Raw genomic sequence first — 12,999 nt, 5'->3', positions numbered from 1 at the left:
ACTACATTTTAAATGCAACCATGAAATATAGTATTGTAATGAAGTTGAGCTGTAAATGTTTTGAATGCATTAAAAAGAGTGCTTCTTTTGTCCAGTAATGATGAAAAATAAAATGGGAATTCCCCTATCCTGTGAAATTTAAGGGCAATTTCAATGGAGCCAGCAAGACTGACTTTTCAAGTACTATTCCATGATCAGAATTTAATTAAAGGGCGAAGGACAGGACTTGCAGGGTGTGAGGTTCCTGACTACAGCAGGATGTAACTTGGTGATTAGTGTCATTGTGTGGGCAGGCAGAGCTGCCGGTAGGTACTTCAAGTGACTGCTGAGTGAGAAGCACCAAGCGGAGCGAAAAGGGTAAACAACATACTTGTAGTCAGCATGCAGCCGTGATGTTCTATACAACGTGCAGATATAAAAAGATATGCTGTTTTCGCCACACCTGAACCTCATCGCCGAGCATGATCACTGCCTTGTCTGTTTTCCGCTAACATCTGGCTCCACGGTCGTCTCCAAATCAATAACCTGATGCAATTAAGTGCAACGGTGAGTGTCAGACGGATGTTGGCGTGAAAAAAAACACACAAAGGTGTTGTGATAGGATTGTTTAAGAGCTGCTCTATCATTAACACTGATAATGTTACTAGCAAACTACTAAGTATCAACTATTAAAGAGTACAGATTACATTAGCAGCAAGTATTGATTAGTTATACCGACTGTAATAATGGCTGTTTCATTTGAAAGCAACCTGTCTGTTTAAAAAAAAAAAAAGCACTGTTATATAAAACTTTATGATACATTATTCTTGCAAATATAAAAGTAAGGATCAGTGGAACTGCAAAGACCCATATCAAAATTAGATGTGATTTGTGTGGAACTTTTGCTAACCCTGTGACCATGATCTAAATATCTAAAATAATCCAATTATTTGTTGTTAAAAGCCAGAAAAAAAGTGACAAAGAATAAGGATTGTGAGAGAAATGATACTTCATTTCTGGCTGAAACAGTGATAAACCAGTTTTATTAGCCCCATCACTAAAGCTTGGTTCCATGGTGGCAGTGTTAAAGTTCGGAGATAAAGTACGTTGTCTCCAATGTCTGCAACCAAGCATGAAGGACATGGACTTAACTCAGAGCAGACACAGTTTTCAAGTGCTTCAAGTGCTCCAAGTGCAGAGGAATTTCCAACTGGTTGACTCAAATCTCATTCAACCGCTGGATTTCACATTTTAGAGACCCTAGTACGTCTGGATAAGATTTACAACAATTCAATGACTTAACGCGCTCCATCAACCAAGTTCAGACATCATCTCAGGACTTGGGATACAGAAGTTTAAGCACCAAGAACTAACAATACATGTCCCTGATATCTGTTACAAGTATTGTTTCTATTTACAAGTCCAACGCAATAAAATCATAATTTTGCCATCATGATAAAACAAAGCAGGAATGATGCCGGAATGTATCATTGCTGCCATTGCTCATTATCATCCTACTAGGCGAGGTATAAACAGGGCTAATTCAACTGAGACATAATAGAGTCTAATGATATGAAGTCAACCTCCTCATAATGTTAAATAGATTCAGCTACAAGCAACATTAACCCCTCGATAAGTCCTGGCTTTCACAATTAATTAGTGGAATATGTCTTTAATAAATGGGGCGACTAATGAAGCCCAACTGGAATTTACAGACGGTGCCTGCATGTGTTTGATGGCCAACCCCCATTCAGAGTCTTAATAATCTAAATATATGTACATTATAAAATAATATTTGATTGTGACTATAGGAGCAATAAGGAGGACGGTGCATTGATGAAACTCTCACAACTTGCTTTTCTTTTTTCCCCCTCATTTGCGATCTACATCTGCACTCCAGCATTTATTCAACTGAGCAGGTGCAGCGAACAACGAACAGACAAACCCCATCTACTAAAATAACCCCTGCGCTCGCTCCGACTGTGCCCTCTGCATGGGCAGACCACATTGTGCCTTCATTGGATCACGGATATCCAGACTCGCCCGTCTGGGTCGCAGCAGGAGTCTTGTGGTTTGGATGCATCTGGAAAAAAAGCACATGGGCAGTCTGTTCTCAAAAAAATAGCAAAAAAAACATTGTTTTTAATATGATAATATAGCTAATAGCTATTAACTTAATTGTATGTCCCTTTTAAATCTCATATAACGAGATCTGTATCTGAGAGGAATCAGGAATTTGTAGCAAAATCTTATCGGGACAAAGTAAGCAGCAGGTTATAGTCATACATGCAACAAAAAGTCTGGACTCTACAAATGTGTGAGCCCCTGACTGTGTTGACACTGATGAAGTCTGACCAACACCATGTCATGTGCGGGAGTTGTCAGAATAGTGTGTGATGTGAGTGGGAGGACAGCCAGGGTCTGTGGAGACGCCGCAAACCTCGACAAGCAATGAAGACTCTATAAGCACCTAGTTACAGGAGGATCCTAGTTACAGGAAGCTGCTGCACCGCAACTACATCAGTTTTCCACAGCCTGCAATGAGATAATTTGAACATCCCAAGAGTCCATTAACTTAAAGAAACAATTCAGTCTTTTATACAAAACAACCTTGTAAACCATAAAAAAAAACTAGCCAACGTAAAAGAAAATGTGAGATGCATGAATGCAGTTCAGACCTAATATTATAATCCCCAGATGTCTTGTTTTTTTTTTTTTACTCTCTATACATCTGGGATTTTCTTGCTGTCCCCTAAGGGATTTTTTTCCACCCTAATTGTGCACTCTTTCCTATTATTCTACTTATTCTATATTTGATATAATTCAACATATGCAGAAATAAAGAACAGCTATAAAGCCGCCACTGCATTTGCTGATGCAACTCCAACTACACTTCATTTATAGAGCACATTACATGAAAAAATGCAGCCAAAAGTATTTTGCATATCGCATGTGGCAGCAGAAAAACAACACAAAAAAACTACCAACAAGATGTAATAAATTGCATAAGACTCCAAGCATCGATAAATAGTTCAATTAAGTAAGTCAGAAAACATAAAAGTATATCATATCCAGCACTAATATCTAAGAATCACAATGATTTCATATCTTTCTTTAATCCTGCACAGTTCTATTGTTTACTATGTCCTTTTTTTCCATTTTAGAACAAATATACTTTTCTGCACCTTCCTTATATTGAATGCAGCTGGTTGCTTCGAAGCACAGTATAATATACTGAATATCTACTGTATATTGAGAGGGCGTTCAAATATAAGTTGAGATTAAATAAGCATGGTGGTACACAAAAAAGGTCACTGGTTCAATACAGACAGGGGACCTTTCTGAGCAAAGTTAGCATGTTCTCCCCTTGTCTGCATGTATTTCCTCTGGGCTCTCCAGTTTGCTACTGCAGTAAAAAAAAAAAACAGGCAGTTCACTGGAAACCCTAAATTTGCCCAGATGTATGAATGAGACAGTGAATGGTTGTATGTATCTATGAGGCTCTGCCCCCCCCCCCCAACACAACACAAGTGCAGGATAAACTGTATTGTTTATAAATGAATGACTGTAAGCTTGACATCTTGAAAAGATGACAAGTTTTGCCCCCACAATAGAGTGGACCATCAAGACTTGGGCACAGTTGGTAAGATTCCTTTAAATGTCTGATACTTAATGTCTTGACATAAGTCCAGCGCTGGACCCGTCGACTGTAGCAATGTAAAAGACAAGGCAAACAAGCCAACAACAAAACAAAGGGCTCTAGTGCAGCTCCTGAACTGTGACTGACTGCGTGATAGGCTGCTCGTCTGAGAATGGGAAACATTGTCTGTAGTTAATAGACGCACTGACCTTGAGCTATATGCTAGGAATATTGTATAATTATAAATAATTACTGATGAGCTGCAGGACAAAAGTATAAATACATGAAAACCCTCTGGCTTTTATGTATTTTACGCCGCTCTGGAATTCGAGCTGCAAAATTACCACCGCTTGAGAAACTCCAAAAACAGCAGCAATTGAAAGAAAAATAAATAAGAAATGTCTAATCAAGAACCGAAATTACTGACTATCTCGAAGAATCTTTGTAATCTCATTTGAAGAGAGACAGACAAAATAATTTAATTTCGGTCCTGACAGAACTGGATTTGTAGATCCAACTGAAAACTGAGCTGTCATTTTGTCAAAACTGATCTGTTTGTGCACTCCGGCCCCACTCATGTTTGTGGGCAGATGTTGGCGATGAAATGTGGAAAGAATCTGATGTCCAGACTTTGTCCGGCCAACAGAGAAAGTCTCTTTAATCCATATAGCAGTTTTTTATTCCTCCTCCCTGCAGGGATAGCATCACCACGTGTGAGATTTGTTTGGCAACGGGCAGCGTCACTGTGTCAGAACCTTCCTGACAGCAGGTGTCTCACACAAAAGTAAGTTGGCAAACCGGCCTGTGTTTTATTTCTCCTACCGAACATGTTATGCTTCTGGAACTACCAGTATGTAAGTGATAGCAGCCTGGGATGAATGTGGTATTTGGTCGGAAAGGAAACCGAGCGGCACTGGATTTCACACATTCCCACAGACAAGTCAAGGTGTCATGAGTAGCACCACCACAGCTAAGAGGGATATGAATAAAGCCCAAGATATGAATCTGGAATTTTCTTCTTTCATTCTCAGTGTGAGCCTCAAGATATACTTAACACTTATCATCTAAGCACTCAACAGAATATGTATAACGGAATAAATCCAACAACTGCATGAGGCAGATCAAATTGTGATGATTAATATAAAAGCTGCACATTTTTTGAAGGTTTAAAAACCCTTTAGCTCAAAGTTTGAGGCTTGTCAAATGTTGTTAGAGTCGCAATAGCATTTCGTGACAACCCTGTCTTCATCTATAAACACGTTTTTAGTTTAAATGTGAGAAGCAGTCACACAAACAACTTCAAACTCTGCTGCCAAACGAGATCACAATTGTGAGACGGACAGAGGATGTCCCTGGCTTGGAGGTAAGATGCAACACAAGCAATACATCCAGTGTCCATTTATGTTGGGTGGGATTGAATAAAACCAGTGTACCTATACACAAAATCTATTCTCTCATAGTTTGAACGAACATAGTGAGTTACATGAAAATCAGTCGCAAACAGCTAGTTCGTCACAGGGATATTGCCTGAAATTATTCCTGCATCATTGCATTATAAAAATCAAAAGAGACAGCATGTTCAAGTAAATGAGAACATGAGAAAATCACCTTTATATTGAAGTAAAGATACATTTCAAATCAATTTCAGTCATATATTACATAGCTGAAAGTCAATTGTTTAACATGATGTCTTGTCTTCCACTGTTGTCTGCGGGTACTTTGGATCTTACTGGTACTTCGAATCGCCGGTGACTGAATTGCACTTCTTGTAAGTCACTTTGGATAAAAGCGTCTACCAGATGACTGTAATGCAATGTAATGTTTAAAAATGAATCCGCATTTAAACAGCTGCGGTATTTCATCGCTCTCCGACATCATTCAATATGTCACCCAGACCCCAGTCAATGGCTATGGAGTGCGAGTTGGTGAATTTAAACAATCAAATCAAGTACTGTCTCAGTAGAACAACCTCCATCTGCTTATTGAGATATCGGCTGCTCTTTGACACGGACTCCGGCAGGATAGAGGGCGGCCATTAACACCAGTGTGGAAAGGCAGAGATGCCCAATTAGAGACATCTTTGCCTCGCTCTTGCCTGATCATTTTGCACAGAGGAGCAATTCATTACCACCTAGATACTCATGACAGCCAATGGGGTTGATTGGGCTCTTGGCCGTGCTGCAGCTCAGAGATCCTGAGAGACAACAGGCATACTCCCAGCTGTGCAGAGATATATCACACTGTTGAAAAGAGACAAACCCCAAATCGCCAAGCTGGGAAAATATTTCATCAATCGCAATGAAAATGCTTGATGGTAGTTTTAATTATATTCACTCGTTTTATTGGAGATAGCTGAAGAGGACAAAAACGCACACAAGGATGATAATTCTTGAAGAAATTACAGCGCAGGCTTTAGACTAAGACAGATAAACACCACTGGGATTGAGAGCAATCAAGTTAATGTGTTTCATCGGGAACACTGTGCTGTGAGCAGATTAACGGACAAATTTTGTCGAAAAAAAACACATAATCGTGCCCAAACTTCAAGGCAACTCAAGTCAAATCAACTCAAGTGTGCCAAAGTAAGATGTTGGGGGCATGCCGTGCTTACGCAACACCCGTACGCTCCTGCACCTGGCAGGCTGAGGATAATGTGATGGATTTCGGGCATATGGCAGAGGATCGAGAAAAGCCTATTTTTAAAAAGGCAGCAGCGCTGGTTTAAGCCACTGCCCTAAATCTTGTTGAAATTACAGCTGTGTGTGTGACTGACACCCGAGAGCCACCCTTCAATCCGGCAAAATATATGTCATGATTAAGTCATTCATTTTCCAAAACTTTATCCAGCCAGCTGATAAGATTACGAAACCTCAATAGAATATTGAACAAATCCATCCTGGTATATGAAATATGTGAATGATGAGCCACCGCAGACCGACCACATCATCTACCGGTCACATCCTCACAAATTTCATGTCACATCCATCTGACCATCCAAGTTAAATTCAACTATCAAATGGTAAGTGGAGGTGGAGACTTAAAAGTGTCGGCTGATTCTATACAGCTCCATTACCTCTTTCATGTTATAATTACAGCCGCGCGGTCTCATCTCTGAGCTGCCCAATGGAGCATTACCTTGTACTGACTTCATTTTCAATCGATGCAAATGACCAAAGCCGTACAGTGACAGGAGCATTGCGTGCACAAATTGAAAACCTGAGGGCAGTCTTATTGCTGAGTAAAAGCCAACAAAAGAAAGAAGTTGGTGGCTTTATGGATTGGAAACACATTTCATATCATCTTCTCGTCTTATTAAAATGCGCCACCATCTTTATAAAGTCTTTCACGTTGTGTAGAGACCAAACATTTGGCACGTGTTATTTGATTTAAATAAGAGACTGACTCACCACAGGGTTCTGCTCCGGGAGAAGCTCTTGTCGACTCTAGAGAAAAAGACAGCAAATTAATTTCAGTTTCCATCCCACGCACTGCTAAAAGCTGAAACGTGAGAAGAGTTACATTTGTGAGTGATCTAATTAACTGATCATCGATGCGAATACAGCTTTTTTTTTTAATTCATTCATCAGCACAATGTACAGTATATTCTGTGTCCACATTTTGTGAGTTCCCAATGCAAAGCAGTCTTACTGCTCTCACAAACCCCTCAGGTAAATCTGATGTTGTTTAAAAACAAAAACTCCCATCGTATTCATCTTTAAGCCCACAAAAACCATCTTAAAAACCATAAAAGCTAAAGTTTATCCACAACATCTACAGGAACAATATATAAATATATTTTTTTTTAAATGTAATAGCAAAACTGATTTGCTCACATTTCTCGACTCCATAATTAGAAAAATAGACACATTTTATTTTAAAGAAAAACTGTATTTTCTTGTGGGTCAAGCCTTTTGCGATTCTTCCAATGCCTGCCCACCCAAAAACTTTGCCAAACTTTCACTTCCATCTGCAGATCCAGAGGGAAAATTGAAAAAGGGACAGAGACAAAAATTGAAAAAAAAAACTTTTTCTCCTTGTTGGTTGAGGTTTGAAGGAGGCCGGCACTCAGAGAGCTGAACTACCAGCAAAATGTTCTATTCCCTCTCACTGTTCCCTTTGGAAACTGTTGACTAGGCCTACAGGGCAGTCAACTGTTGACCCCTTCAGGCAAATGTCACAGACCCTGGCTGTAACATGAACTGAGAAGTCCACTGAGATGCCATGACGTCACCATGTCCCTTTTTGACATCACAGCTGGCAGGAGCCCACACAGAAGCCGTGAGGCTGCGAAGTCACTCGATGACACAACAGCTGGTGTTTGCAAGAATGAGTCAGATAGAGCTAATGTGTGATCTTTAGTAGATAAAGAGGTGATAATATCACCTTCCATCTTCAGGTTGCGGCACATGTTGGCATCATTGGAAATGAAAAGGAAGGCAAATTAGAAAAAGAAGCAAGCAAGACAGGGTAAGGTGAGACCAATTTAGGATTGTTAAAAAGTCAAAGGAGAAGAAAATTGTTGAGAAAAGTGACTAATAAGTGGCCATGGGATAATAGCTAATGAGCAGACTGACGATAAGATATGACTATAGTACAATGTTATAGGAAATCATCCCAAGTATCTATATCGCACAGAGGCAGAAATTGTGGAACTCATAATTTAAAAAAAAAAAAAAAGAATTATAGTTGAGGAGAACAGGGCAGATGCAAGAAACTGTGAAAAGCATATTTGTAGAGACCGTGCTGAGGGGTCTACTGGATTTGCAAACAACTGTGAAAACAGTGAGCGCTGTGAAAAGACAGAAGGGCAAGATGGGGACAGGTCTGACCTGGCCGAGGCTAATAAGGCAGCCTGCTGGAGGCTGGACTCCTCTTGGGCCAGCTAGCTGGAGGCGAAATCAAGCTTAGGTTTTGAACAGAGTACCTGGTGTTGAACTTATATTTCAAAGACTTTGGGATGTCTCTATTCTTGTTCCCCTGACAGCCCGACCAGGATATCATTGTCTCTTTCACTTGGAGTAAAACCAGCGGCTGAATCAACTGCATTTACGATTGGTCAGATCCTTCCTGTATGGCTTTGAGGCAAAATTGACTGACAGGTCAAGGCAATGCACAAGGCAGGATGTCAAACAAGCAAGAAGTCAGGAAGAGCCGAAAAGTAATACAGGATACAAACAAAAGACAAAACACTCCACAACAAAAACCGTGAACACATGCACAAAGAAAAAGAGCAAACTGAAGTTCTTACTAACAAATGCAAAGTTCAAAACAGAAACTTGTCAAAAGTATACCTAACGGACCAAACCGGAATGTATCACACTAGGGGAGAGTGGAACTTGGAGGTGAAGGTAATGTAACTCCTTGAGGCCAACTGCCATAAAACCCTCATACAGGAGGATGAAGCAACATGGATCACTGAGCACAAAACTCCAGCTGGACAAGGACAGGTGTGTTTGTGCTGTGGTTGTTGTGGTTGTCTAAGGAGGATGCACACCTGACGATGTGTCCAAAATTAAATCCGCTGGCAGCCGATTGAAGATTGCTTCATACCTAGTAGCAAGCCGATCTCTTGACACCAAGGAGCTTCAGGAATGTAACTGACTTACAGTGTCTTACAGTTTCAAGAATATAAACTTTACAGGTAAATTATTTGGTCTTATGGTGGACTTACACCAAAAGATTTTCACAGTCTCAGAATTATGACTGAAAGAAAATTTTAGGTATGGATGAGCAGGAATGGCGAAGGACGTCCCGATCAATATGGACCATCCAAACAGACGACCAGATGGTGGAGCTGCAGGCAGAACAACCCAGCTTGTACAATGTCAACTCTCCAACGTATCAAGACGGAGTGGAGAAGGAAAAGTGACACTTCCACCCAAAATAAAGAAGGTCCCTGGTTCAATTCCGACCGAAGGCCTTTCTATTGGGAGTTTGCATGTTCTCCCTATGTCTGCATGGGTTTCTGCTGGGTTCTCTGCTTTCCTCCAACAGTCCAAAAAACATACTTTGGAGGTTCAGTGGAGACTTAACTACCAAGATGTGTGTATGGTTCTATGTATATGTGTAGCCCCATTATCAAACTATCGTCCCATGATAGATGGGATAGATTCCAGCACCTCTGCAACCTTGAGTGCCAGGTAAGTGGGATAGATAATGAATGAATGTATGCGTGCCAAGGATTTTTTCACATCCAGTATGCTTTCTTGTGACTTTATTTTAGATCTGTTCTTAAGCCTACCAGTAAAACACTGGCTGGGACTGTCAAACAGTTGGCAGTGATTCAGATACACTGACGGGCATCTGATAGACACGGTTCCTTTTAAATTAGCGTCAAATGTTACTGTACATGCAGCACAAGTGTAAATGGAGAAAAAAAAAAAAGGTGAAAAAAAGCAAGTGACGCTGACAGAGCATTTAGGATACATTGAAGAATTTCTGGGAGGACTTCCTGCCCCGCTGCAGTTATTCAGACTGGGTTGACATGAGTAATGACTGAAAGAGAAAGAGTGTGTTCATGAGCAAAACTGACTGCTAGGAAAGGGAGAGCAGGAAGTCAGAGATAAAAAACGGCAGCCAGTAATGGAAAGAATAAAGCAGCTGGCCATTTTCCTCCATCGGTGCATCATTTTATGGGGTAGTTGAGGAACGCAGGCGATCTCTTTCGTCTCAACTTTCGTTCAAAGTGTTCAGGAAAAAATACCCTCTCTTGGATCAATCCGCAATGCAATCACGGAGTCAGCTGTAGACGATCAATCACCGATAATCACCACTTATCCCTTCTTCCGCAGGGCTAATTCAATCAAATAATTATCGCAGCTATTCAATGCTATTCAATTCACTTGCACCTGCTCTGTTTGTCATCAAACAAACAGAATGAAAACACCATAAACATAATAATGTTGTCACTCTCTTTCCAGTGTCGAAGGGGTAATAAAGCAGAGGTGTTTAACTTTAAAAAGAAACAAAACGCGTTCAGGAGAGTCAGTTGTATCTGAAGGGTCATCAGTCGTAACAGCACCAGTTGTCTTTTTTTCCGAGATTTCTGCAGTCATCTGCAGTCATCAATGGCAGTTTTGCAGATGGGGAAAAACAACATACACACAAGCAAGTAACTGCTATAAATTTAAGAAACAGGCTCATCAAGTTTTTTTCACTTACACTCACAGGAAGGCAATCTGATTTACCATTTCACGAAAAAACAATTACTGAGACGACTGAACCGAAACATTACTTGTGATTATTTAAAGAAAGTCTATCGTAGATGGCCACGTAGGCAAGATTTTTGATTAGAAAAAAAAGTTGTTTTTTTTCCTGTATGTTTTTTATTTCTATTCTAAATTATATTTGGACCCCTAACATTAAGTGACAAAACAAGGTCTTTTACTTGTGCAATCGCATGCAATCTTAATGAAAAGACAACCTTTACAGCTGTGTGATACTTCACTGAAGCTTAATCCAGACTTTAAGAAATACAGCAAACAACAGTCAACAGGCTCAACAAGCTAGTGAGGAAAGCCCACTCAGTGGTGGGACTGAACCTGTACCATCTTAAATCGGTGGCAGTGGTGAGGGTGAAGGACAAACTAGGTGCTAAGGACAATCTTTCCTACCCCCTGCATGACGAACTGTGGCTGATGGGCAACTGATTCACCCAGAGGTGTATCTGTGCCACCACAACCTCACCCATTCACACGTGTCATGCACAAACTCTGTTGTCTATTTTACCCTTGTTGGTCTCAGCCCATTAGCATCCTGGTTATTTTTGTATATTTTTGTCATTGTCACTCTTTGTGTTCCTATCCTTGTTTTTTTCATTTTGGTTGTGTATTTTCACCCTTACTGTCTTATTTTTTCCCACTCTGTTGTTCATTCTTATCCTTGACATTGTTGAGGTTGTTCTCTCTGCTGTCTGTCGATGTCTTTTGCTATATTCTAATTCACCTCTAATTGTCTCTGTATTTATATATACATATATATATTCATATTTATTGACACCATAACTGTTATTCTGCTGTGATAAAAGAATGTCCCCTATGGGGATCAATTAGGTTTATCTTCTCTTAACATACAACAACAAAACCTTTAAATCGGGGCACTTTTTTTGTAGACAATGAAAGTGCCATACCAACATCTATGAAGACTCTGAACTCCTTGCATTGAAACTTTGAAAATATCTGAACACACATCATAAAGTCGCTGGACAAGATGTGAAAGAATTTGTACACACACACACACACACACACACACACACACACACACACACACACACACACACACACACACACACACACAACACAAACACACACACACACACACACAGATCTCAGTAGATATAATAGCAAGATGTCTTTTTAAATTGGAGTTTATTATGTATCAAATCATCATATGGACTATAAAATCAGACTGAAATAATGAAAAGATTGGCTAAAGAAATAACTATTAAGTCCCAATGAGACAATATTCTTTATCAAATAAACTAAGATGTTTAGTTTTAGTATAAATACCCCTTGATTTATTTTTGCGCAACAAAGTAAATAACATTTTACTTTGTGAAATCAAAATCACATTATCAAAAAAACTATGAAGATGGCAGATTGTTATCACAGTAGTTAAGCCTCAGAGGAAACAGTTTCATAATAATTACGTCACATGGTCTCTATTTTTAAAAAAACAGATTGGGGTGTTTGGGTTCTGGCGGAGAATGAAACTACATCTCTCAGCTAGACGTGAAGTCATTTCTCAGCCTCTCTTAACCTGGAGGTTTCAAGTCAGCATCACACCTATAATTATTAAGCCAGGTATCTATCAAAAGTACAAATACACCTCTTTAAATCAGATTTTTCGATGGATTTAGAGAAAATCTTCCCTCGGATCAATACACATGGTGTCATTCATCATCCCACAAGGTGATTCCTTTCACCTGTATGAGAACAAAAACACAGCTTTGACTGGAGAGGGGACTTTTGAGCGCAGCTCACTTATCATGCCCGAGCCACTTGGTGGCAGCATCGAGGCCTGAGGGCAGAATATGTGCCTTTTTTAGGGGGATCTCGAACAGCTCTATGAGTCTTTATCCCGGTACTAACGTGTACAGCCTCACTACTTCAATCCCCGTGTCACTTGTTGTCAAAACACTGGATCAGGATATGTGAGAAAATGGGATGATGCAACAAAGTGAAACAGGATCAGTGCAGACCGTCTGACATCAAACCATGTTAATTCATGACTTTATTTTGCAGTGCAAACTCAATAGACCCTTCACTGTCATTAGTTTCAACTCACCCTCAACCGTACCTGCAAAAATATATTTGACATGCAAACACTGACATTAAGCAAGTTGCTGGTGGCAACTTCCACTTGCCTGTTTTGTGTGTTGC

At 40.0% G+C, this 12,999-nt stretch overlaps 1 protein-coding gene across 3 annotated transcripts in view; it reads right to left on the bottom strand.

Moving 5' to 3' along the window:
• Positions 1–12,999, bottom strand: part of rap1gapb (RAP1 GTPase activating protein b) — an 88,415-nt gene that overhangs the window by 68,641 nt on the left and 6,775 nt on the right. For all 3 annotated transcript variants that reach the window (XM_086149932.1, XM_086149933.1, XM_086149935.1), the window contains exon 2: positions 7,027–7,062. In XM_086149932.1, coding sequence (XP_086006058.1) covers positions 7,027–7,062 — 36 coding nt within the window. The remainder of the gene's footprint in view (positions 1–7,026; positions 7,063–12,999) is intronic.

Source organism: Fistularia commersonii, chromosome 7 (genome assembly GCF_037954325.1).
Source record: "Fistularia commersonii isolate RoL2024-O1a breed Wild chromosome 7, RoL_Fcom_v1.0, whole genome shotgun sequence".
Taxonomy (NCBI): domain Eukaryota; kingdom Metazoa; phylum Chordata; class Actinopteri; order Syngnathiformes; family Fistulariidae; genus Fistularia; species Fistularia commersonii.
This window is presented reverse-complemented; position numbering and strand designations above follow the sequence as displayed.